The sequence below is a fragment of the Lampris incognitus genome, chromosome 1 (genome assembly GCF_029633865.1).
Source record: "Lampris incognitus isolate fLamInc1 chromosome 1, fLamInc1.hap2, whole genome shotgun sequence".
In the NCBI taxonomy this organism is placed as follows: Eukaryota; Metazoa; Chordata; class Actinopteri; order Lampriformes; family Lampridae; genus Lampris; species Lampris incognitus.
In genome coordinates, this window is record NC_079211.1 from 6,878,678 (window position 1) to 6,905,618 (window position 26,941).

The 26,941-nt window shown below is 47.6% G+C and overlaps 1 protein-coding gene across 1 annotated transcript in view; it reads right to left on the reverse strand.

The window, feature by feature from the left end:
* The window catches only part of LOC130112953 (LIM and calponin homology domains-containing protein 1-like), a 198,714-nt gene extending 173,021 nt beyond the window's left edge, over nt 1-25,693 (reverse strand). The window contains exon 1 of the mRNA XM_056280502.1: nt 25,561-25,693. Within this exon, the coding sequence (XP_056136477.1) occupies nt 25,561-25,662 (102 nt within the window). The 5' untranslated portion in view covers nt 25,663-25,693. The remainder of the gene's footprint in view (nt 1-25,560) is intronic.
* Nucleotides 25,694-26,941: the final 1,248 nt, after the last annotated feature.

Consider the following 26,941-nt stretch of genomic DNA (forward strand, 5'->3'; position numbering starts at 1 on the left):
GTGGCGTGAGTGGTCGCATAGACTCATGACAAAGTCTTTGTGTGTGTGTGTGTGTGTGTGTGTGTGCGTGTGTGTGCGTGTGTGTGCGCGCGCGTGTGTGTGTGTGTGTGCGCGTGTTTCACAATGCACGCCGTGCTCAAGCGGCCCTAAAAGCCGCCATTCACGGTGGCCAGGGATTGTTTGGGTCTCTGCCTTGTGAACAGCCTCCGTCTCCCGTCTTCTCCGAGTAATCCAAGTAATTCAGTCTGACCCCGGTCCTCAAACCAAGAGACGAGCAAAACCTTGCTGGCGGGGGCAAATCCCTCCGGGAGGATTTTCGACACCGGACGCGTTGCTGGACGCTGAAACGCTCGGCCTGTGATACACACAGGGTCTCGTTCCATCTGCTGCTCGTTCTGTTCCTCGGAACGACGCACGCCCGGTCAGTAATTCATCACATTCCACTTGTAACAGTAAATTCTACACAAAACAAAGACTAACGCGCTGGCTTTGAGAAGGGAAGCGTCGCTGATATAAATGTACACATCTCTAGGTCCGCGGTGGCGTAGCGGTCTAAGCATCGGCTTGGTGTCGATGCAGTTGCCCACTGGGGACCGGGGTTCGCGCCCCGGTCTCGTCAGATCCGACTATGGCCGGACTCGATGAAGCAGCGATCATTGGCAACGCTGTCTTCGGGAGGGGGGCGGAGTCGGCTTGTGTTCGTCATATGAATGCGTCTCTCTGTGTGTGTCGGAAAAACAGTGGTTCGGCCTGGAGTCGCCTTGTCACGAAAGTGGGGAGGCGCTTTCCTTCGAGACCGCCGGCCGGAGAGATGCAGTTGGCGAACGCATGCAATACGAGGGTGGGTGTTTGAATTAAAATAGGGATCAATTGGCCACTAAATTGGGAGAAAAAAGGGAAAAATCAGAAATAAATTTATATAAAAAAAAAAAATGTACACATCTCACAGAATAACCAGGAGGCACGACGACGACTGTAGCGAGAGTTATTGTGCTATCACAGTTATGACAGGAAGATAAAAGGAAGGACACGGAAGACATTTTGAGGTCAAACTCAAAATCCTGGCCGGACCCTCACAGTCGGGACATCCAGCCGCCGTGTGTTTCAGTGCTACGGGAATAAACGATAAGACGCACGCTGATAAAAATATCTCAGCCGGTAATCTAATAACTCCCCGGAACGGCAGGGAGCTCAAACGGAGATTATCCACGCAAAAAAAACCTCATGAATTAAGCTTTTTTTTCCCCAGCCTGAACTTTGGTCTGGCAGCTCTGCTGAAGGACCCATTCATCCACTGTGTAAATGTTTACTGCAGCCACCGGGGTACAGGGAGCTCTGCAGAGGACAAGAAAACCCAATCTTGTACCTGAAAAGATGTTTTTACCTGACGGGATGGACAATGCTTTCATTGTAATAGTTCAACCTGACGTGAATTACATGTATAATAATAATAATAATATGGGGTCAAGAGGTCAAATCGAAGAAAAAGAACTTGTCAACAGCATGGATTGACTACAGGAAGCCATCTGACGGCATGCCACACTTCTGGATAGAGAAGAGCCTCAAGATCTACAGAGTCTGCCAAACAACTGTCAAAATTCATCAGAGAGAGCATGCAGACCTGGAAGACCACCCTGAATCTCCATCATGCAGAGGGGTCGTTAACATCGAGACCGATCGACATCAGACGCGGAATCTTCCAAGGGGACTCACTATCACCGCTGCTCTTCTGCCTTGCACTAGCGCCACTCAGCAGTCTACTGAACAACAGCAGCTACGGGTACAAATCACAGAATGGCAAACTGGCCCACCTGTTCTACGTTGACGACCTCAAGATGTTTATCAAGGATGACAATCGGCAGAAGGGTCTACTCACCATCGTCAAGACCTTCAGCGACGGCATCAAGATGGAATTCGGAATCGACAAGTGTGCCAAAGCCACTCTCAAGAAAGGAAGACTTACCAAGACTGCAGACTTAGACCTTGTCACTGACACTGTGATCAAAGAGCTAGACCAAGATGGCACATACAAGTACCTAGGAGTGAACGAAGGAGACGGCATACAACACTCAACCATGAAGGAGAAGATCTGGAAAAGGGTACCACAGGAGAGTGCGTATGGTACTGAAGAGCGAACTCAAGGCGGCTAACAGAATTGAATCTATCAACACCGTAGCGATACCTGTAGTGCAGGGGTCCCCAATAGGCGGCCCACGGGCCACATCCAGCCCGTGACGGGTTGATTTATGGTCCGCGATAACTTTTGGAGAAATGCCAGAAGGAATTTTTTTTTTATTTCCCTACCAAAAAAAAAAAAAACCCTTTTAATTTTTTTTTGGAAATAAAAAATTGTTTCTTCCTTCTGGTATTTCTACACATTTTGTTTGGGAACACTTCCAAACATAATTTCAGCAATCAATCCAACAAGAAATGCTACCTTGTAACTATCAATTCCACCCCGCATTTCCCCTTGTGGGCTAGTCCAGCCCCCCTCACTTGCGTATTGACACCAAAACAAACTAACAAACAACATGCTGCTGGAGGTTGAGTGGCCCGTGGTTTTAAAAGTGGCCCTAAAAGTGGCCCGCTATGAAAAGTAATTGGGGACCCCTGCTGTAGTGGCATACAGCTTCAACATCATCAATTGGAAACTGAACGACATCAAGAGACTAGACACCAAGACAAGAAAGATGCTGACCATGGAGAGGATGCACCACCCGAAAGCAGATGTCGACAGGCTGCACCTACCAAGAGCTTCAGGAGGACGAGGCCGAGTCCAGCTCCAAGTGACCTTCAAGACTACCACTATCGGGCTGGATGCATACCTGACAAAAACAGATGACCCACTCCTCCGAATAGTAAAACATCAGATCTACGCCATCAATAAAGAAGCTGCACAATTCAAGAAAGAGCTTGATGTCCCAGAAACCCCACCAACAGAAAATGAGGCAACTACCATCTACGCCAAACGAGTGAAGCAGAAGGCAAAACACCATGGCCAGCGGCAACTGGAAAAAACCTGGGAGGACAAAGCAATGCACGAGAAGTACCCAATAAAGAATGAGAGACGCAGACGTGGACCAACAAACGACACACCAGTGGCTGAGGAGCACCGGGCCGAAAGCAGAGGCGGAGGGCCTGATAATCGCTGCACAAGACCAGATCCTGGCAACCAGATCCTATCACCATCGCACCCTCAAAGATGGAACAGACCCAAAATGCAGAATCTGTGGAATGTAGGAAGAAACCATCGACCACGTTGTCTCAGGCTGCCCGGACCTGGCAAAGACCGAGTACATGTACAGGCACAACAAGGCAGCAACATACCTGCACTGGAAGATCTGCAGGAGCTACAAGATCAAGACGACTGAGAAGTGGTACCAACATCAGCCAAAAACGGTCATGGAGAACAACTATGTCACCATCCTCTGGGACACGCCCATCCACACTGACAGAGAGATAAAAGCCAACAAGCCCGACATCGTTATCAAGCACAGGAAGGAGAAGAGGTGCGTCCTCATCGACATGGCAACGCCATCTGAAAAAAACACCTCAGTGAAAGTCACAGAGAAGCTGACCAAGTGCAAAGACCTGGAGATTGAAATCAACAGGATGTGGGGGATGAAGACCGAAACAACGGCAGTGGCCATCGGCACTCTAGGATTCATGAAGACGGGAATGGAAAAGTTCACCAGCCGTAACTCAGGTAACATCAGCATCCATACAGTCCAGGAGATCGCCCTATTCGGAACAGCCCGCATAGTATTACGACGAGTACCGTCAATCAAGTGACATCTGCCCTATAGTGCCTCAGGTCCATCGTTTGGACCCGGCTCTACAGGATGTAAAACAGGAAACGCGAAAGAAACAATAATAATAATAATTCTAAATAATAAATAAATATCTGTATCGGCATTCAGACTCATTGTGGTTCTCGTGAAATAATTTTTGTTTGGCCTGATGACACATGTCGTTCAACAAGACTGCTCAGTCTTTATGGTGTCTGACGTCTTGGGAGAGAGATCCTCCTCTGTTGCACTCCCTGAGGTTTCTCCCTGTTACACGGGATTTCTTTTAGGGAGTTGCTCCTTATCTGACGTGAGGGTCTAAGGACAGGATGTTGTGTTGCTGTAAAGCCCCTTGAGGCAAATTTGTAATTTGTGACATTGAGCGACACAAATCAAACTGAGTTGACTTGACTTGGTAGTATAAGCTGAGATCAGCAATCAGGAACATTTAGTTTTTGTGTCATTTCATGTACTCGCGTGCATGAAAAGAAATGAAACATCATTTCCCTCAGCCCACAGCAGTGCAACACAAAGACAAAAACACACATGCAAAACATACAAGAACACACATATCCAAACTATATTTAAAAAAAAAAAAACCTACAAAAAACATACTTATCCAACATACAAAAAAAAATAAGTCACTGTCCAAGAGAGCGAACGCCAGCCAGGATGACTGTCGGACCTGCCGGTCTGCATGGCCCCCTTACAAAAAACAAAACAAAAACAAAAAAATATAGTACACTTGAAGTTTCTTTTATTAAGTAAACTTCAAGTAAAGTTCAAGTTCAAGTATATGTACTAGTAGTATACTTGTAAGTATACTTAAGTATAATTTTGTGTAGTATATCTCTGATAAATACTTAAAAAGTGAACTGAAAGTATACTCGTTTAAGATAAGTATGCTAATAGTACACTTGAATAAACTACTTTTTTGTGGGGGGCAGGTTCACAAGACAGAAGTTGTGGGTGAACGTGTGTTGGGGGAAAGTGAAAAAAAAGAAGAAGAAGGTATTTTCCCCCTGGAAGAGTCCTGAATTGAGGAGGCGGTGGCGGCTCTGGAACGGCTCATTTTCCATTCAGATGCCTTTGGGTCTCCATAGGGAAACCAGACAAAGTGTCCCTGAAAGCCCACACCAATGAGACGCTGACACGGGGGGCACTTCTCTGCCCGGAGACCCGGAGAGGACCAGTTTAGTTTAGGATATCTGCACAGTGACGAAAGACAGGAGTGATAAAAAAAGTACAACGACGTTATGATAAAAACAAAAAAATAAGAAAGATTTATTTAACTTCTGTGTTAAATCTGAGATTAAAAGGATGACGAGCAACCGACAGCAGCTGTATGGCCAAGCCTCAGAGCCCTTACACAAGACCAGGCCGGGACCGTCGTCTGTCTGTAGCCTCATCGTGAGTTAGAGACGCTTGCTGTCGGACGAGTGTTGATTCGAGCCTTTTCTAGTGGTCCAGTCATGGGCTGATGGAGGGTTGTCAGGTTGGGACTAAGGCTGGTTGTATGGACCTCAGAATAAAGTTCATGCTGTGAAGGACGCTGTCAAAAATGAGGGTAGGGTGTCTGGGTGGTGTGGTGGTCTATTCCGTTGCCTACCAACAAGGGGATCGCCGGTTCGAATCCCCGTGTTACCCCCGGCTTGGTCGGGCGTCCCTACAGACACAATTGGCCGTGTCTGCGGGTGGGGAGCCGGATGTGGGTATGTGTCCTGTTCGATGCACTAGCGCCTCTACTGGTCAGTCGGGGGCGCCTGTTCGGGGGGGGGGATAGTGTGATCCTCCCACGTGCTACGTCCCCCTGGTGAAACTCCTCACTGTCAGGTGAAACGAAACGGCTGGCGACTCCACATGTATGGGAGGAGGCATGTGGTAGTCTGCAGCCTTGCACCCCCTCAGCAGAGGGGGTGGAGTAGAGACCAGCCAAGTACAATTGGGGAGAACAAGGGGTGGGGTAAATAAGGGTAAAGTCTGCATTCATACAGCTTATTATTCACTGAATACAGTTATGGAATGAATGCTATGTCTCTTTTCCTCTTGTGAAAGTACAACTTGTGTTCACCGATAATGTGCAAGGCCGTCTCATGACATCAGATGGTGACCTGTTTCCATGTAGCTCAGGTCCATGAGGAGCACAGTACTGCAGACACGCTCAGGTCCCAGCACTGGTAAAGAAATATAATGCTAGCACTTAATAATACCGCGTTTCTCTTGTACAACTTTCTGACCGCCCGCCTCATTAGTCCTGCGTGGGTAGGATTAGCATTACGGTGGGAGGTCTGGTGATGTAGTTTCACCATCACAAACACCACCCTTTTTTTTTTAAATACCATTTGGATCAGCGTTATGTATTAATGCAGAGCTCACATTCCTGCTGGAATAATAGCTGCCATGCAAACGACCTACTGTTTCACATCCAGCTCCCCGGTTCTCTGCTAATTCTGTAGAAGTCCTGACCTACGGTTTGGGTTTCTCACAAATTACGGAAAACTGGGGGCGAAGAAGAAGCGGTCCGGCCATCAATCTGAGAGGGTTAGTACAACCCTCAGGAATCTTTACGAGTAACGAAATCAGACACATGTGCAACCTGTACTGGTTCTTCAAATCGCTGACATGGGGATGTAATTATTTACATTACCCACATTGGCTTGTAATACTAACCCCGTGTGGATGGAGATATGGGCAGCCGTGCTCCAATAAGCAGGCTGCGCTCGTTCCCTCGACAGCCGAAAGGAGTCCACCTCCCCTGCGTCCCAACTTAGTTGAAACTAGGAGACCTGTTCAGCCTGTTTGACCCAATTAGATTGAGTCTCTGGAAGCTGTTGAAACCCCATGCTACTCAGCCACCGTCCTACACATCAGATAAAAAAAACCCTCCCCGTTTAAGTCAAGTCAGGTTTATTTGTGTAGCCCAAATCCCCAAGGTAATCCCGAAGGGCTCATTGCAATATACAACAGTACACGACATATGACACCCTCGTTCCTTGGACCCTAAACCCGACTGAGGGAAATAAGGGAGAAACCTTGGGAAGCGCAAAAGAGGAGGGATTCCTCTTCCAGGGTGGACGGACATGCAATAGGTGTCAAATGCACAAGATACACAAAAATAACAGAATCACAATGTAACATCAGAGATTACACAGAGCTAGGTAATGTAGAATACATACAGCTAATGCATAAAATTCAACACATTTAAATGTGCCGGGTGATAAACTCGTAAAGAGAGTGTACGGCAAATTTAGTGAATCTGTGTCCATCCAATGCAACGCCGTGAACCCCACAGATGCACTCAAGAGCCGACGGGACCAGCGCCACAAACTCAACCTATTCAGTGGGGCCCCGCAGAGAGTGTAGACCTCATATGCACACGAGAGGCGAGGCAGACTCCGACACAGCGTTCACACAGAGAGAGCAAGAAGTTGAGAGAGTGATGCAGACGATGCCAAAGCTAAAACCAATAGTATAAAAGCAACTTTAAAAGAGAACGGCGAAAACAATAGCATGAATCTCCAGGAGGGTTGGACTCTGACCAAGGGGGAAAAAGCAGGATGCATCACAAACAGGCTCCAAAGTCATCAGGCGGTTGAAAGAGAGAAAGATGATGCATGGTCATCAGATAGTCCATAAAATAAGAAAAAATGATCCTGGAACGCGAGAAAGAGCGAGACAGGGATAGAGAAAAGGGGGGGAGGATGGGCACACAATAAGGGCACACGTGCTCAGAAATACAAACAGGTTAAAATGGCGCAATGCATTCAGAAAGTTTAGGAACATCCTCATCAGCAGGGCAAGACCAAGAGATTACTGCTACGATCTACGTAGTTTTAAATGCACTGAAACTGAGACCCTCCCAAAAGAGGATAGCTGTGATGAAGCTCAGAAGGAAGTCAAACTACCAAAGAAATAAGACAACTAGCTGAAAGCTAATGAGAACTGGATCACCACCTTTCCATGGCGGAGAAGCTTGCGTGTACTAATGATCCCAAGAGCTCCTGGTAGGGTCACCCAAAGCGGATAGGTTGAGGTTCCAGACAAAGCGTGATCCAACAAAGACCTCAATGGCAGAACTGGCAGAACATGCAAACTCCACACAGAAAGGACCTGGGATGGCTTGGGGTTCGAACCCAGGACCTTCTTGCTGTGAGGCAACAGTGCTAACCACTGGGCCTATGTGGGCAGTAAAAGGGGAGTAGTTAGTACAAGGTTGCTTAGGAGTAAGTTGAGCTACAGTGTCAAAGAGAAATCTTAGATTTGTATTTATTGACATTAAGTGAGAAAATGTGCTGCTTTAGCTGCTGACAGTGCTCACTTATAACTTAACAGACAGTCGTGCCACGCATGATGAAAGGCTTGAAGGTTGGATTTATGTCATTTCCGCTCAAATTTCCTACAGGCCAACTTAAGAACACGTGTCTCGTCAGTGAACCAGGGTGTTGATTTTCTTTGGTGTCTAATTGTGGTAGTCAGAAGTGCCGCTGACTTGAGAAGATTACAAAGAGTTGCATTTAGGTCACCAGTAAAGCTATCGACAGATGCTAGTGATAACATGCTGATATTATTCCGCACAAGGTAGCATTCTGCATCTGTATGAGATGCAGCGAGCATTCCATACGTAGACCTCAATGTGAATCTTAGGGTCAAGAGGAGGTTAAGTTTAGGGTTAAGGTTAGCTAGTGGTTAAGCAACCATATCTCAGGAATCAGGTACATTTATTTGTCATTTCATTTCATGCACTTGCGCACATGAAATAAAATGAAATATCGTTTCCCCCAGCCAACAGCAGTGCAACACAAAGACAAAAACACATATCCAAACTACAAGAACACATATTTCCAAACTACAAAAAACTACAAACTACAAAAACACATAGTATATCCAACATATCCACAAAAAAAAAATCACTGTCCAAGTGAGCGAATGCCAGCCAGGATGACTGTTGGAAATGCCGGTCTGCATCGGCTAGCAGTTAGCTTAGCCTGCCCCACTTCTGCGTCCTATCAGATCGCCCTCGGTGCTTCCTCTTTAGGCACAGCTTCAGGCAGGGCCGGGATCCCTGGGCCCACAGGACACAGCAGACCAAGCTCTCCCAGCCGATCCAGAGCCAGCTCTCCCAACCATCAAACGAAGACAACTTAGACACAGACGTGGACAAAGACACTGCATGGGCGGTACTGGGTGAGGCCGCTGCAAACGTAAGTTCACGCCGCATCCTCCCGCTTCTCATAAAGACACCAAAGGGTACGTTGTGCATTTTAATCAACCCTTGATCAATAGCATCTGAGACTGGGCCCATGAAACCCAATCTCACTAATGACATTACTGAACTTAGTCTGTGAGACATTTTAGCTTTAAGTTTATGTCCAACCAAGACTGTTATGTCATCAATATTCAAAATTCATGTCGGAAGTTTCACATTAGAGTCTATGGAAACACCCACCGTGTCTCTATACAGGGTACCTTCCATGTCAGTATAGCCATGCTTTGTCAACCGCGTGATTATATGAAGCCATGGGGTGAGAATGTGTTGGGTACGCATAGTTCACACAACAACATCCACCAGAGAGAAGAGAGGAGATGTCCCTCGTTCCCTCTCTCCCTCCTGACACAGATTCCTCCATCTGGACCACTGGCTGACAGATGAATGGCTCTCTCATGGTCACCGGCCAACAAAATAATCAATAACTCTAAATTAAAAAGGGGAAGTACTGCATAGTGTGTCACAACAACACTACAGGGGGAGAGCGAGTCCAATCAATGGTGTAATGGCGGATTACATGACAGAAGACAGGAGCTCTCTAATTACCTCCACATGAGAGGAGAGGGCTTGTGAAGGACAGCGAGCTCTAAACAGCCGGGTCAGATGGGAAAATCTGGTTGACAAAAGCCGGGTATTTAGTTGACCCTTAACAAGTTACCACCGCGGTATCCCAGAGCAAGCACTTAACCTTAGAATGTGCTAGTAAACAGCTCTGGTGGTAAACGATGAAGGACTGTGATGACACAATAGAGATATCTACCCCCCAAAATAAAGGACACAGCTGAATGTCACAGTGCGTTCTTCCTAAAGTTTGATTCAACTTAGGGATGGGCAGAAATTCAATATCATCGTTCATGTCTTTCAATGGTATTGTATTGCGATGAAATTCTGATATTGTCACATCGTGGTACACAATTGGCTTGTCAAATGTAACGATAACAAGAATCTATTCCCTTACATTTCTCAAAAAATTAGGTGTGAAATATCTCACGGAAGTATTATTTGAAAATCAGTTTGGTTTGATATCATACTTTACATCAGTGTTTCCCGACCCAGTCCTCGAGGACCCCCTATCCTGCAGATATCATTGTAACCCTGCATAAGTAGCCCTGCTTGTACTTACTAAACCAATCATCTCGCAGCACGTAATTATGCAAGGTGTGCAACATCTGACATAATTCATTGCTGATTGGTTGAATAACTACAAACAGGTACTTATTCAGGGTTGCAAAGAAAATCTACAGGATAGGGGGTCCTTGAGGACCGGGTTGGGAAACACTGCTTTACATTACCCAAGAGTTCAATGTGATGAACCTTAGTTTGATTTTTAAACACGGTATTTTTACAAATGTAAGTAAACCCATCCATCCATTACCTAAACCACCTATCCTGCTCTCAGGGTCGTGGGGGTGCTGGAACCTATCCCAGCAGTCACTGGGCGGCAGGCGGTGAGACACCCTGGACAGGCCGCCAGGCCCACACACACCGGGGGACAATTCAGCACTGCCGATTCACCTGACCTACAGGTCTTTGGACTGTGGGAGGAAACCTGAGCACCTGGAGGAAACCCAAACAGACACGGGGAGAACATGCAAACTCCACAAGGTTGGACTGCCCCGGGGCTCGAACCCAGGACCTTCTGGCTGTGAGGCCGCCATGCTAACCACTGCACCACCCATGTAAACCATGTAAGCAGATATCGCATTATATACCGATAATACATAAAATTCCCTATGATTACTGCGATGACTTTTTCCATATCATCCAGCACTAATTCAGCTGTGACTGCACGCACGTTGATTCACAAACTGCATACACAACACACACATTAACATGACGATGTGTTTGCATGCACACACAAGAAAACACACACAGAGGGACACACAGTATAGTGGGAGAGGATTTATCTCCCATCTCCTTTCTTAATCCAATACACCTTTCATCCCAAACTTGCGTGTGCTTCATAAAGACCCATCTGGAGCCGTCACTCATCACTCAATCCCACAAACCGGGATTTCTGGGAAGCTGCTGAGGACTGGCTGGCCGGTCGTCTTAATAGAATGAGTAGATTATTTCATCTTTTTTATTACCAGTCCAGAACTGCCAAACCATGACATATTAAGGAACCATCAACAAAGCGGACACGGTGCACATTTGATCTGCTGTGGCCCTGTCAGGCTGCTAGCACCGTGTAGCATCCAAGCTAACGAACTGACAGAATGTTAAAAGCTAAACGATGCAGTGAGAGGGCTGGATTACAAAACAAAGGCACGTGAAGGGTAACTGTATATTACACCACCCTCAATCTGCTTCTTCACCACAATTTAAGCCATAGTCCTTTAAAATCCTTCTAATACCTCTGAATCAACATGGCCGCTCTCTGTCCAGGATGCCCAGGGAAGGACAGCAGGCCTCTTCTCTGATTAAGAAGATCACGGCTGCTGGATTAGTCATTATCGTCTTACTTCGAAGGCTTTCTCATTTGTGTGATTGAGAGAAGGCTTGTGGGACTGATTTACGTGCAAGTGAACAGAAGAATGGACTTCTGGATAATTGTTTTATTTCCAGTTGCTGAGTACATTTGCGCAGAAACCAATATCTGGTTACGGGGCATAATCAGTAAAAGTCAATATTTTGATTAAAGGGTTTACAGGGTTTGAAATAATGTGATTTCTCTGAAAGCGGGGTCTACATTAATTCTTTTAGAAACTGGGCTAAGATTCAACGGCTCTTCTGGTACTTGCTGTTGTTCCTGCCTTCGCAAACTTGTCCACCAAAAAGTATTGAATTTCTTCTGCTACTACAAATCAGGGATACTACTTCTTCTATGCAGTACATCAGATTCATTCTCAATACAGAGCACTTTTACAGTTTTTATAGAATAGAATAGAATACTCGTTATTAGTAATTTTTGTACATACATACAAATGAAATTTATTCATAGTCATTTCTTATAATTATATGCAAGTTTCTGATAAACTGAGAGCAGCCAATTTATATTCATATTTACATTTACACAGACTTTTAAAAAATATCTTGTATTATTTGTGTCAGCGGGTAACGCAGCTTATATTCGGCGGCACGGTGACCCAGTGGTTAGCGCTGTCGCCTCACAGCAAGAAGGTCCTGGGTTCGAACCCCGGGGTTGTCCAACCTTGGGGGTCATCCCAGGTCATCCTCTGTGTGGAGTTTGCATGTTCTCCCAGTGTCTGCGGTGGGTTTTCTCCAGATGCTCCAGTTTCCCCCACCATCAAAAAGACACGCATGTTAGGATTAATACTCCTGTCTGTGCCCCTGACCGAGGCATGGCAAGACAAACTGGAGTTGGTCCCAAGGCGTTGCATGGCGGCTGCCCACTGCTCCTAGCTACACAGCCAGGATGGGTTAAAAGCAGAGCAGAATTTCTCCACAGGGATTAATAAAGTATCTCAAAATCCCCCCCCCCCAAAAATAAATGAGTAAATAAATAAATGAAAAATTCCTGGTTTGTCAAAAGTCATTAGCCAAACAAAACAGGTTGTGGTTCAGCTGTCAGTTCACCGACACTGCTGAAGGACAGAAAAATCAAAGCTGTGATGGTTTGGCTAAAGGCCTCTGAGCACTTGGCCGACCTTCACTCTTTTCACGACAAACTGCTGAGGATACAGATTGACGGTTCACCCACGTGACAAAATCAACAGTTTGTGCAAACGCTTCGCCACCTTCCTCCCGTTTCGCCTTCCTCTTCCTCCACTTCTTGAGTCATGCACTCTTAAAAAAAATGACATGCTCAAGTCAACTCATCTGTGGACCAAGGGATGTGGGCTGTCTTTCAACTCTGCTGCTATCATCCTTCTCCCTCTTCTCCATTTCCCTGGCGAGACTCATTGCCGCCGGCCTGCCAGGCTAGCTTAGGCTTTTCCACGGCTAACATCGGGAGTCTGGTCGCTGACACCATGTCAACCTGGACCAGCTCAGGCCATTCGGACTAGAATCACAATATATATCCCCAAAAGCAGTATTTCATCCAGCTTTCATGAAATGGATGGGGAGTTAATTTACAATTAACAGTGGTGCATCCAGATGACATGCATTGTGCATTTGCACACACATTTCCATTTCTTCCTGTCCTCTGCATCTTCCTCTGTCACACCAGCCACCTGCATGTCCTCCCTCACCACATCCTAAACCTTCTCTTTGGCCTTCCTCTTCTCCTCTTCCCTGGCAGCTCCATATTCAGCATCCTTCTCCCAGTATACCCAGCATCTCTCCTCCACACATGTCCAAACCATCTCAATCTTGCCTCTCTTGCTTTGTCTCCAAGCCATCCAATCTGAGCTGTCCCTCTAATATACTCGTTCCTAATCCTGTCCTTCTTCATCACTCCCAATGAGAATCATAGCATCTTCAACTCTGCCACCTCCAGCTCCACCTCCTGTCTTTTCATCAGTGCCACTGTCTCCAAACCATACAACATATATAAATGTAGCGAATTCAGGGGCAGCTGGAAAGTGATCCCGGGTCTCCTGCACCACAGGCAACTGCGCCAACCAGTCAACTAATGGGTCCGACCCGTTAGCCAACGGGCTAGTGAGTCTAGTCATCTGTGATCATTACACTATCCCCCTCCTCCGGGAAGCACGTCCCCACACTACAGCATATCCGCTCCCTCACGCCTCTGGGTGCACACGCTTCCGATGGCCTCACGGTCTCACCATCCCACTTCTGACACCAATGCAGCGAATCCATTGGGGGCAGCCGGGAACCATCGCAGCCGAGACGCAAACCCGGGTCTCCCGCACCACAGCTGACTCTGTCTGCTCAAGGGCCACCAGACAATTCCCAATCTCAGTTCAAGTTCTCGTCTTACAAAATGCAATAATTTTGACCCGGTGAAAACACAAAACTAAATCTTTGTTAAGATCATTTGAAAATAAGCGTAGGTTTGCTCAGTTAGTTATAGACTACAAGTCGAGTTGCAGCCTTCTGAGTGAACAACGGATAACACGCTGAAGCTTTTTACCTTACCTTAGATTGTCCATCAGATATGAATGAGTAATCATTTCCACCGAACAGAAATCTTATAGTGTGGAGCTGCTGCCAATTTGTCTGCTATAGACAATGTTAGACACAATGCTATCGCTGCAATGATATCTGCCATGCAGATTATATCACCTTCCCTTTCAGCCATGTCACAATGGACCACTGTATTGTTCAGAGGCCCCTAAACATGTCACCACTGAGAAACATGGGGGGGGGGGGCAGAGAGAGAGAGAGAGAGAGAGAGAGAGAGAAGCCCAGTCTACGGTCAGTATGCTAAAGTTTATTAGGACCAGAGGGAAGACTGCCCCTATTGGCCCACGAACACCTCTTCCAGCAGCAACTCCAGTTTTCCCAGGAGGTCTCCCATCCAAGTGCTAGCCAAGGCCACACCTGCTTAGCATCTGTCATTCAGCAGAACCAGCGTACATGTTGGCATGCCTGCCATTCAGCGCGTTTCACAATACCCCTTTTCTAGCAAGCAGCTGTGAATATGAGTCATAAATGAGCTGTAGGGCACCTATAAGATCTCCCATCAAACTTGTTAAAATTTGCAGACAGCCTAAAAATCAGTCAGTCAGTCAGTCAGTCAAGTTGCATTTTAGATAGCGCTTTTCTAGCTGCAACAGCCACTCAAAGCGCTTTACATTTCTGGCCAAATCTCAGTTTCAGACACCTGTTACAACAGAACACAAGCCGTTTTCTGTACAATCGCTACCCATTTCTTATGCGCAAGGCCACCGAAATGTGATTTACACCATTAACTTACAGAAAAATATTAATCACTGTCTGATAAATGCATCTTGGTTTGTAGTATCTGGTATCTCCTTCTTCTAGTATCTTTTTTGTTGTTGTTTTAGTTTGGATATATGTGTTAGTTTGAATATGTGTGTTCTTGTAGTTGTTGGATGTGTTGTTGTCTGTGTGTTGCACTGCTGTGGGCTGAATATGTGTGTTCTTGTAGTTGTTGGATGTGTTGTTGTCTGTGTGTTGCACTGCTGTGGGCTGAATATGTGTGTTCTTGTAGTTGCTGGATGTGTTGTTGTCTGTGTGTTGCACTGCTGTGGGCTGAATATGTGTGTTCTTGTAGTTGTTGGATGTGTTGTTGTCTGTGTGTTGCACTGCTGTGGGCTGAATATGTGTGTTCTTGTAGTTGTTGGATGTGTTGTTGTCTGTGTGTTGCACTGCTGTGGGCTGAATATGTGTGTTCTTGTAGTTGCTGGATGTGTTGTTGTCTGTGTGTTGCACTGCTGTGGGCTGAATATGTGTGTTCTTGTAGTTGTTGGATGTGTTGTTGTCTGTGTGTTGCACTGCTGTGGGCTGAATATGTGTGTTCTTGTAGTTGTTGGATGTGTTGTTGTCTGTGTGTTGCACTGCTGTGGGCTGAATATGTGTGTTTTTGTATTTGTTGGATGTGTTGTTGTCTGTGTGTTGCACTGCTGTGGGCTGAATATGTATCCTGCTCTCAGGGTCGCGGGGAAGCTGGAGCCTATCCCAGCAGCCATTGGGCGGCCGGTGAAGGCCGTCTCTTCTACACAGACAGGAGCACTCCCAGGACAAGTCAAAGTTGTGAATAAAACCAATGTTGTGCGCTATACTCACCGACTGGAGCGAGGTAAGAAGGGTGAGAATTCTGCACCCCACACCGCGACCCGGTGTGGGAATTGGGCCAGAAATAAAAGCAGGTTTTCCACAACTATTGAGGAGATTAAAAATACAAATGAAATCACCTTTTGCCAGCTCGGACTGCTGACGGGCAGTGTCATTGGAGCCAATGTGGACTATTACTCTCACAACTGTTGCAAATGAATCCGGGAGTCCTGGGAGTTTCTCCAGGATGCCGGGAGTAGTAGATTGGGGCGGCATGGCGGCCCCGTGGTTAGCGCTGTCGCCTCAAGGCAAGTCCTGGGTTCGAACCCCGGGGTTGTCCAACCTTGGGGGTCATCCCAGGTCATCCTCTATGTGGAGGTTGCATGCTCTCCCCGTGTCTATGGCGGGTTTTCTCCGGGTGCTCCGGTTTCCCCTGACATCAAAAAGACAGGCAAGTTAGGGTTACTACTCCTGTCTGCCCCTGACCGAGGCATGGCGCGACGAGCTGGAGTTGGTCCCCGGGCGCTGCACAGCGGCTGGCCACTGCTCCTAGCTACACAGCTAGGATGGGTTAAATGCAGAGCAGAACGTCCCCACGGGGGATTAAGTATATCAAAATCTAATTCTACGCAACTCATGTTTCGAGCTACGGAGTCCCCGAGGATCAAGGTAGTGTGGGGTAAGAGAGGAGTGGGTGGCTGACTGACAGTGCTGTCAGGGACAGTCTTGGGAGGCGATGAATGTTGTTGGCCTGAGCGAGCGGCATCGGGACTGGGAGTGGCCAACCTGCCCGAACGCTGGGGAGGACAGCGAAGGGGTCCCTCTGCACGGGTAAGGATGAATTAGACTTTATTAATGCTGCTTTGTGCAGCAGCAAACAGACTCAAAACGATCAATAAACAGCACACGGCTGAAGAGGTCAAAGGAAAAGGCCGATGTCCATTCAACCCTCCAACGCCATCTTCACGCTTTCAGCTGAATCTCCTGTCAGCAAAATAGAAGTTCACTATTGTTAAAAAAGAATTAAAGAGGGTGTCTCAGTTCTCAGCTGGTGATGAGAGAGAGAGAGTGAGTGTGTGTTTCGGGGCAGATCCCTCTCACTGCCCGGATGTTCATTTTTGCGGCCTGGGCTTCAGGGCACAAATCAATCAACCCACCACAACAGACCAGCAGCTCCCACCATCATTAAAAGGGGGGGGGGTTGAGAATCCTGAGTGACGTTCAGAGAAAACTGAACACCATTGGTCCAACTGGCGTCACCAACAAGAAGGCAGACAGGAACAGGAAGTCAACAGGTCAGCCGCGAGTTCCTCGCCGAAGCCGTTGGCTTTTCCAGATGAAGCTCTCAGGAGAACATCTGTCAGCACCTGCTTTCTACAGGACCCCATTTTAAAGTTCTGCTTTTCAGAATCAGGACAATGTGTCTTAGCCGTTACTTACGGAGTATGAAAGAGAATCAGAATTTTACTACTGGCCAAGTAGACCTGCTTATACAAGGACCTGTATACGGAGTATACTTGCATATATGGAAAGAATATCAAACCAAAACTAGTTTCCAAATAATTCTCCCTCAAATACTTCAAGAATCCGGAATCAGGAACAATTTATTGTCGTTTCTATGATGTGCTTGCGTACACAAGAGAAACAAAATTTCGTTTCACCCAGCCCACAGCAGTGCAACACAAAAGATAAAAACACACAGTCCCAAAACTCCACCGTCCAGAGGACGAACACCGGCCAGGGGGACTGTCAGAACCGCCGGTCTGCATGGGCTAGCAGTTAGCTTAGCCTGCCCCGCTTCCGCGTCCTGTCAGACCGCCCTCGGTGCTTCCTCCTCGGGTGCAGCTCCAGGCAGGGCCGCGGTCCCTGGGCCCACAGGACGCAGCAGACCAGGCTCTCCCAGCCAGACACCTTCGACCCACCTCCCCCACACTCCACACAACAACACAAACGCAGACGCAGACAAAAACACTGCACAGTCGACGCTAGGCGAGACCGCCACCCGACCACCTCGGTGTTTACTCTTGGGCGCAGCTCGGAGCAGGGTGGTGGTCCCTGGGCCCACAGGACGCAGCAGACCAGGCTCTCCGAGCCAGACACCTTCAACACACCTCCCCCGCACTCCACACAACAACACAAACGCAGACAAAAACACTGCACAGTCGACGCTAGGCAAGACCGCCACCCGACCACCTCGATGTTTACTCTTGGGCGCAGCTCGGAGCAGGGTCGTGGTCCCTGGGCCCACAGGACGCAGCAGACCAAGCTCTCCCAGCCAGACACCTCCAACACACCTCCCCCGCACTCCACACAACAACATAAACGCAGACGCAGACAAAAACCCTGCACAGTCGACGCTAGGTGAGACCGCCACCCGACCACCTCGGTGTTTACTCTTGGGCGCAGCTCGGAGCAGGGTGGTGGTCCCTGGGCCCCCAAGACGCAGCAGACCAGGCTCTCCCAGCCAGACACCTTCGACCCACCTCCCCCGCACTCCACACAACAACACAAACGCAGACGCAGACAAAAACACTGCACAGTCAACGCTAGGCGAGACCGCCACCCGACCACCTCGGTGTTTACTCTCGGAGCAGGGTCGTGGTCCCTGGGCCCACAGAACGCAGCAGACCAAGCTCTCCCAGCCGATTCAAATTCAGCTCTCCTAGCCATCAAACGATCTCAATTTGTGAGAGATTTTAGGCCGTTACTGTTAATTCAAACAACATGATTATGCTTCATGATATGAAGAGTCACATTTCATTCTGGTACAATAGCACTGAAAGGCGATAAATGACGATATTGAATTACTGTCAGGATCTAATAGGAAGATTAAATCTCTCGGTGGCTGGTTTTCTTTAGACGGCTCGTATGGAATGAGTTTAACTTTCTGCTGTTGTTCAGAATGAATTACTTCAGGAAGGTCACAGGGTCAAAACGTCTCACGTTTTCTTCAAGCTATAATCCTGTATTCATATGTAAACCAAAGGGCCGCCTCGCTACCAGACTACAAACCACAGGGACTGGAGGCTGCTGTCACTCCCAAATGACTGACAGGTCTCTTAATACAGGGGCTAACGCTAAACAACAACTAAATCTGAGTTTCTGATGTTTTCTGATGCAGTAAAAGGTTCCATTCTTTAAAGCCATCACTAATGGTTGTAAAGACTGGAGTGAAACAGACCCATATTTTTAATTACCATCAGTTAAGAAAGACACAAAATGCTTATTTTACATCGCTAACAAAAACTTGAATTATGTATGTAAATATAGTACCTCCATTTTATATGGCCAAATATAGCCACAGACTAAGCCTTTAACAAAAAAACAAATAAATAAACAAACAAGACTTGGTCAAAACCTAGCATATGTCTGGACCGTGTATGGTCAGTGCTGGAAATTGTGGCCAGTTTGTTACAGGGATGGTCAGTGGTAGTGTCTCTAATGTGAATTCTGGATATTAAATGTTCATCTGCAATTTTCTGTGGTGGTCCCAGTAATATTTCTTGTTAGTGTACTGAAGTAGTATACCACATGACACGGTATGTTGAAGTTTTAAAAAAAAAGGTTATAAATGCAGTCGCAAGAACAATACTTTCATAAACTCATCATGGGATGTTTGATTTGAAAGAGAACTACATTTAATTGTAAATATACCTATTCTAATCATCTATTAACGCCCCCTCCTCTTTCATCTGTTTCTATCTGCGGATGTCTCTGGTAAGACTTGCTCTGAATTGGCAGGCGAATTCACAAAGAATAGATTGTGGTTGCTGATAGCACTATGAATTACGCTATCTGCCCCGTCTCAAGGTCCAATTCACAAAAGAGGTTACACTAATGATATTACAGCAGAGGCTTCATCAGAACGTGACCCCCAGTGTGCACTGGGGTGGTTTGCAGCTGAGTGTGAAATGGCCAGGATGAGAGTCAGCACCTCCAAGTTTGAGGCCATGGTTCTCTACCGGAAAATGGTGGATTGCTCCCTCTGGGTTGGGGATGAGTTGTTGCCCCAAGTGAAGGAGTTCAAGTATCAGGGTCTTGTTCACGAGCGAGGGTAGGCTGGAGCAGGAGATTGACAGGAGGATTGGTGCAGCATCAACAGTCATGTGGATGTTGTACCGGACTGCTGTGGTGAAGAGGGAGCTGAGCCAGAAGGCAAAGCTCTCAATTTACCAGTCAATCTTTGTTCCAACCCTCACCTATGGTCATGAGCTTTGGGTAGTGACTGAAAGGGTGAGATCGTGGATACAAGCGGCTGAGATGAGTTTCCTCCATAGGGTGTCTGGGCTCAGCCTTAGAGATAGGGTGAGGAGCTCAGACATCCGGAGGGAGCTCGGAGTAGAGCCGCTGCTCCTTCACATTTAAAGGAGCCAGTTGAGGTGGTTCAGGCATCTGATTAGGATGCCTCCTGGGTGCCTTCCTTTGGAGGTTTTCCGGGCACGTCCAACTGGAAGGAGACCCCGGGGTAGACCTAAAACTCGGAGGGACTACATGTCCAATCTGGCCTGGGAACGCCTTGGGATCCCCCAGGAGGAGCTGGAGGGTGTTGCTGCTGGGGAGAGGGGCGTCTGGAGTGCCCTACTTAGCTTGCTGCCACCACAACCCGACCCCGGAGAAGTGGCTGATGATGAGATGAGATGAGATGATGAGATGAGATGAGATGAGATGAGATGAGATGAGATGAGATGAGATGGGATGAGATGAGATATTGCAGCACAAACACGCCCATAAAGCTTTGTAGCTGAGTGCAGGTTGTATGAAGCATAATTACTGGTATATGCCAGCAGGGGTTGTTGACTGACTGTGACTGAAACAAATTAAACGACTCACTTCCGAGACTTCCACACAGGAACACAGGAAGACAATCGGCTGAGTTGTTTTTTGTGGTTATTTGAGACCCCACAAAAACTCGGCTAAACCTCAGCAAACTATCCAATAATCCCAACAAACAGATATCAAATGTCATAGATACAGATATCTATGTTCTAAAATGTCAGATGCCCACAAACGTACCGTTTATCCACTACCTTTCTATTTGAAAAGGTTTATGTTGCTCATGGAGCAGCTGTCAGATGGTTGCTCACAGACTGAAGAACACCAGTCACACCAGGAATCAGGATCTGCACATTTAGTCACTCCAGGAATCAGGATCTGCACATTTAGTCACACCAGGAATCAGGATCTGCACATTTAGTCACACCAGGAATCAGGATCTGCATATTTAGTCACACCAGGAATCAGGATCTGCACACTTAGTCACACCAGGAATCAGGATCTGCACATTTAGTCACACCAGGAATCAGGATCTGCACATTTAGTCACACCAGGAATCAGGATCTGCACATTTAGTCACCCCAGGAATCAGGATCTGCACATTTAGTCACACCAGGAATCAGGATCTGCACATTTAGTCACACCAGGAATCAGGATCTGCACATTTAGTCACACCAGGAATCAGGATCTGCACATTCATTCACACCAGGAATCAGGATCTGCACATTTAGTCACACCAGGAATCAGGATCTGCACATGTAGTCACCCCAGGAATCAGGATCTGCACATTTATTCTAAAGAAAGTAGCACGGGGCACAGTCTATTCACACTGTGGCAGGCTGTCTCTCGTTCCCCATTTACAAGAGCTGCTCAAGTTTTGCCGCGAATTCGCAACCACGTCACTCCTGCGTCTCTTGCGTGTCACTAATTGAAGTCCCCCTTGCTACAACAGGTAAACCGGAAACACATATTCATTTATTAAACACAAAGTTGGTGACATACAGGCTACAACAGAAAATATCACACAAGTTTTGAGAACGTTCACCGAGAGAAAAAAATAAAATAAAAATAAAGATGACATGAACCATATACTGACTCAGCCACATTCACGTGGATCTGTTGCTGTTTACATTCCTGACCACTAGAGGTCAGGATTCTAGCAGCGTTGCACACTTACACCATCAACTGTAAAATACGTTCTTCTGTTTGCATGTTACACATCTGGTCTGTCAACATGCACGTCACCGACAGCTGCGAAGCGTTCAGAGGGACCGACCGTATTATACTTGAGCCTCAAATCATGATGCAAATCATGATGAGAGGTAGCTGAGAAAACACTAGAAAAGACGCAGTTAGTTAGACCTCAGCCGCCATGATGCGAACTGCGCAACTGCGGCCCGACACTGAAAACAACGTTTGGTCAACGTGCCGTGTAAGTTCAAACACCAACCAGCACCAGAGAATCCACCGGCTTCACCCATCCCAAGACGAACCCGGATCCAGTTGCCTTAAAACCACGCAGTCCTCTTTATAAACACTGGGGAAAATGTGTTTTCTTGTTGTTGTGTTTGGTGATTTGTGTGATCGTGTCTCTGCCCAGAGGCTGCAGATGGAAATTAGCTTGTGGCCAACTGTAGTACACACCCCCCCCCTTTCTCCCACTCTTCCGAGCCGTCCGGCCCGGTCGCCGCTCCACCCCCCTCTGTCGATCGGGGGGGGGGGGGGAGGGCTGCGGACTACCACGTGCCTCCTCCGATACACGTGGAGTCACCAGCCGCTTCTTTTCACCTGACAGTGAGGAGTTTCGCCAGGGGGACGTTGCGCGTGGGAGGATCGCCGCTATTCCCCCCCCCAGCTCCCTCTCCCCCCCCCCGAACAGGCGCCCCGACCGACCAGAGGAGGCGCTAGTGCAGCGACCAGGACACATACCCACATCCGGCTTCCCACCCGCAGACACGGACAATTGTGACTGTAGGGATTTGAACCGGCGAAACTGTGGTACATTTTTAACGGCACTTGGTCTCTGTTAAATAAATAAACAACCAAATAAACTACTGTCCGGTTCCGTCAGCAGGTGTTTCTATGCGTAATGAGATCAGCCTCCGGAGGGGGCGGGGCGGAGATCTACAACAACGTGTGTGTGCACACGTGTATAAGTGTGTGTGTGTGTGTGTGTGTGTGTGTGTGTGTGTGTGTGTGTGTGTGTGTGTGTGTGTGTGTGTGTGTGTGTGTGTGTGTGTGTGTGTGTGTGTGTGTGTGTGTGTAAGATCTGCCCCTCCCTTCCGTTTCAGCTCCTCTGATCTGCCAGAGAGAGATTCTGGGGCAGTAGTGTCTTTTTAAAGATGTGATACGAGTCTCACAGGAGTTTCATGCTGCTAAAAAAAAAGAAAGAAAAAAAAGCTCAAACTGTTGTGACAACAGTGAAAACCAGCAGACAGTAAGCTAATAACCAGTCAGTAAACAGATTGAACCCGTAAGTAACCAGTACTAGTAAAGAGTGCTAACCAGTACAGCCGAGGTGATAACCAGTACAGCCCAAGTGATAACCAGCACAGCCCAAGTGATAACCTCTACAGCCCAAGTGATAACCAGTATAGGCTCAGTGATAACCAGTACAGCCTCAGTGTTAACCAGTACAGCCTCAGTGTTAACCAGTATAGGCTCAGTGATAACCTGCATAGCCTCAGTGATAACCAGTACAGCCTCAGTGTTAACCAGTACAGCCTCAGTGTTAACCAGTATAGGCTCAGTGTTAACCAGTATAGGCTCAGTGTTAACCAGTACAGCCTCAGTGTTAACCAGTATAGGCTCAGTGTTAACCAGTATAGGCTCAGTGATAACCAGTATAGGCTCAGTGATAACCAGTACAGCCTCAGTGATAACCTGTATAGCCTCAGTGATAACCAGTATAGGCTCAGTGTTAACCAGTACAGCTTCAGTGTTAACCAGTATAGGCTCAGTGTTAACCAGTATAGGCTCAGTGATAACCAGTACAGCCTCTGGGATAACCAGTATAGGCTCAGTGATAACCAGTATAGGCTCAGTGATAACCAGTACAGCCTCAGTGTTAACCAGTACAGCCTCAGTGTTAACCAGTATAGGCTCAGTGATAACCAGTATAGGCTCAGTGTTAACCAGTATAGGCTCAGTGATAACCAGTATAGGCTCAGTGATAACCAGTACAGCCTCAGTGTTAACCAGTATAGGCTCAGTGATAACCAGTACAGCCTCAGTGTTAACCAGTACAGCCTCAGTGTTAACCAGTATAGGCTCAGTGATAACCAGTACAGCCTCAGTGATAACCTGTATAGCCTCAGTGATAACCAGTATAGGCTCAGTGTTAACCAGTATAGGCTCAGTGTTAACCACTATAGGCTCAGTGTTAACCAGTACAGCCTCAGTGTTAACCAGTATAGGCTCAGTGTTAACCAGTATAGGCTCAGTGATAACCAGTATAGGTTCAGTGATAACCAGTACAACCTCAGTGATAACCTATATAGCCTGAGTGATAACCAGTACAGCCTCAGTGTTAACCAGTACAGCCTCAGTGTTAACCAGTATAGGCTCAGTGTTAACCAGTATAGGCTCAGTGTTAACCAGTATAGGCTCAGTGATAACCAGTACAGCCTCAGGGATAACCAGTATAGGCTCAGTGATAACCAGTATAGGCTCAGTGATAACCAGTACAGCCTCAGTGTTAACCAGTACAGCCTCAGTGTTAACCAGTATAGGCTCAGTGATAACCAGTATAGGCTCAGTGTTAACCAGTATAGGCTCAGTGATAACCAGTATAGGCTCAGTGATAACCAGTACAGCCTCAGTGTTAACCAGTATAGGCTCAGTGATAACCAGTACAGCCTCAGTGTTAACCAGTACAGCCTCAGTGTTAACCAGTATAGGCCCAGTGATAACCAGTATAGGCTTCAGTGATAACCAGTATAGCTTCAGTGTTAACCAGTATAGGCTCAGTGATAAACAGTATAGGCTCAGTGATAACCAGTACAGCCTCAGTGTTAACCAGTACAGCCTCAGGGATAACCAGTATAGGCTCAATGATAACCAGTACAGCCTCAGTGTTAACCAGTATAGGCTCAGTGTTAACCAGTATAGGCTCAGTGATAAACAGTATAGGCTCAGTGATAACCAGTACAGCCTCAGTGTTAACCAGTATAGGCTCAGTGTTAACCAGTATAGGCTCAGTGATAAACAGTATAGGCTCAGTGATAACCAGTACAGCCTCAGTGTTAACCAGTATAGGCTCAGTGTTAATCAGTATAGGCTCAGTGTTAACCAGTACAGCCTCATTGTTAACCAGTATAGGCTCAGTGATAAACAGCATAGGCTCAGTGATAACCAGTACAGCCTCAGTGTTAACCAGTATAGGCTCAGTGTTAATCAGTATAGGCTCAGTGTTAACCAGTACAGCCTCATTGTTAACCAGTATAGGCTCAGTGATAACCAGTATAGGCTCAGTGTTAACCAGTATAGGCTCAGTGATAAACAGTATAGGCTCAGTGATAACCAGTACAGCCTCAGTGTTAACCAGTATAGGCTCAGTGTTAACCAGTATAGGCTCAGTGTTAACCAGTACAGCCTCAGTGATAACCAGTACAGCCTCAGTGATAACCTGTATAGCCTCAGTGTTAACCAGTATAGCCTCAGTGATAACCAGTACAGGCTCAGTGATAACCAGTATAGGCTCAGTGATAACCAGTATAGGGACTGACGGCAGGTCGACAGGCCAGTGAATGTCGGGATTGAAATTCTCGCCGAACAAAACCCGTTTGTGTGATTATTGTTCGGCCGCTCCGCAGTGAGGCAGAAATCCATTCCACATGATGCGTTCATTGTTTCCAGCCAAACACACGACCGGCCCCCACAGTCCACCACCACGCCGCCCGCATGAAAGACCAGCCACCCCGAAATCTGGGTCACCTTTCAACAGGTGACCGAGGCAATAAAACCGCGACAGAGCAAATTAAGCGGCGTGGGATTCAAAGTAACGACAAGTGTCCGCGCGGTCAAACGCGAACTACAGACGGTGGCGCGGGGAGAGAGGGGGGGGGGGAGAGGGGGGGAGAGCGAGGATGGAGAGAGTTTCCTACGGACGGATGAATGACTCACCTCGATCCATTTCTGAGCCTCCAGAAACGCGGAGTCCGCCGCCGGCCCGCAGAGGGAGGGATGCTCATGAGACCGTCCGCCATCTGCAACCGGACTTGCCATTTGCAAAAAAAAAAGAAAAAAAAAGAAAAGAAAAAAAAGCAAAAAAAAAACAAAACAAAAAGAAAAAGAAAAAAGAAAAACACTCACAAAGCCAAACGCAGAGACTGAGGTCCAGGCAGAAGAGTAAAAGCGGAAAGCGGCTCGCAGTTTAAATCCACCAGATCCGAAACTAAAGTGGGTGTCGGGATGACTTTGAGCGGAGTCCGGGTCCGTCCCCGCGTCTCTTCTGTCTGCGGTGCGGCGCAGCGCGCTCCCGGCGCGAGGGGAGTGCGGGGCCGGCCGGCCGCGCACCTCACCGCAGTGTGACACGCGCGCGCACTCACGCACACGCACGCACACGCACAGCCAAAAAATACACAGCGCAGCGCCGACTCATTCAGCCAATGAGGGCAGTGAGACGCTGAGGGGACACCCCCACCCACACCCCCACCCCCACCCACCGGGGCAACAGACAACCACGACTGACCGCCGTCACATCCCCGCCGCACGCGCGCCACACTCTCCTGGTTTTGCTCCTGAACGGGGAGACCGAGACCGGTTCACGTCAGACCGCGGCACAACTTCTGCGGCGGTGCGCGCTGATTGGCTCCCGCTGGCTCGTGTCGCGTCAGCACTTTTGTCGTGAACGACGCCAACTCGCGTGTCGTCGGGCGCAAAGCCACGTTAGCGACGGAGACGCGGTTCTGCCCCTGCCGCAAACGCACGCTAACGAGCAAGTACCGGCGCGCGCCCAGGTGGGTACGAACAAGAACCCTACTTCAAGAACCCTACGTGGGTACGGCGACGTACCCACGTGCGGACCCCCGCGCCGCCTCTGAAGCGCCCCTGTGCTACCTCTGGAAAGACGCGCGTCCGATCCTTCAGAGCACAACGCTGTACCCCTGCCGCTGGAATGCACCGCTTCCCTACCTCCATTTCTCAGAGTGTACGGCCAGATGAGCCTTTCTCTATTTTCTTCTTCTTCTACATTTTCTATTTGGAATGTCACATATTCACGGCGTTTTGACGTAGTCCTCTTTAGTTAGATACTTTTACAAAGTGGTCCATCTTTGCTGCACGTGCAGAAACGATGGCTCACTTTGTAAACAAAAGAGCACCCCACGTTGGATTTTTGACAACAACATGGGGTGTTTTTCCATTTGAGATAAAAGAGAAAAGGTACAAAAACCATACTCGCATAAACACATTTAAACAAAAGAAGGACGTTCTGGGGAAATATACAATTTCCACTTCTCCCAAATTTTCTCAAATTTAGTTTCCTTGAGCCTCACAGAGAAGG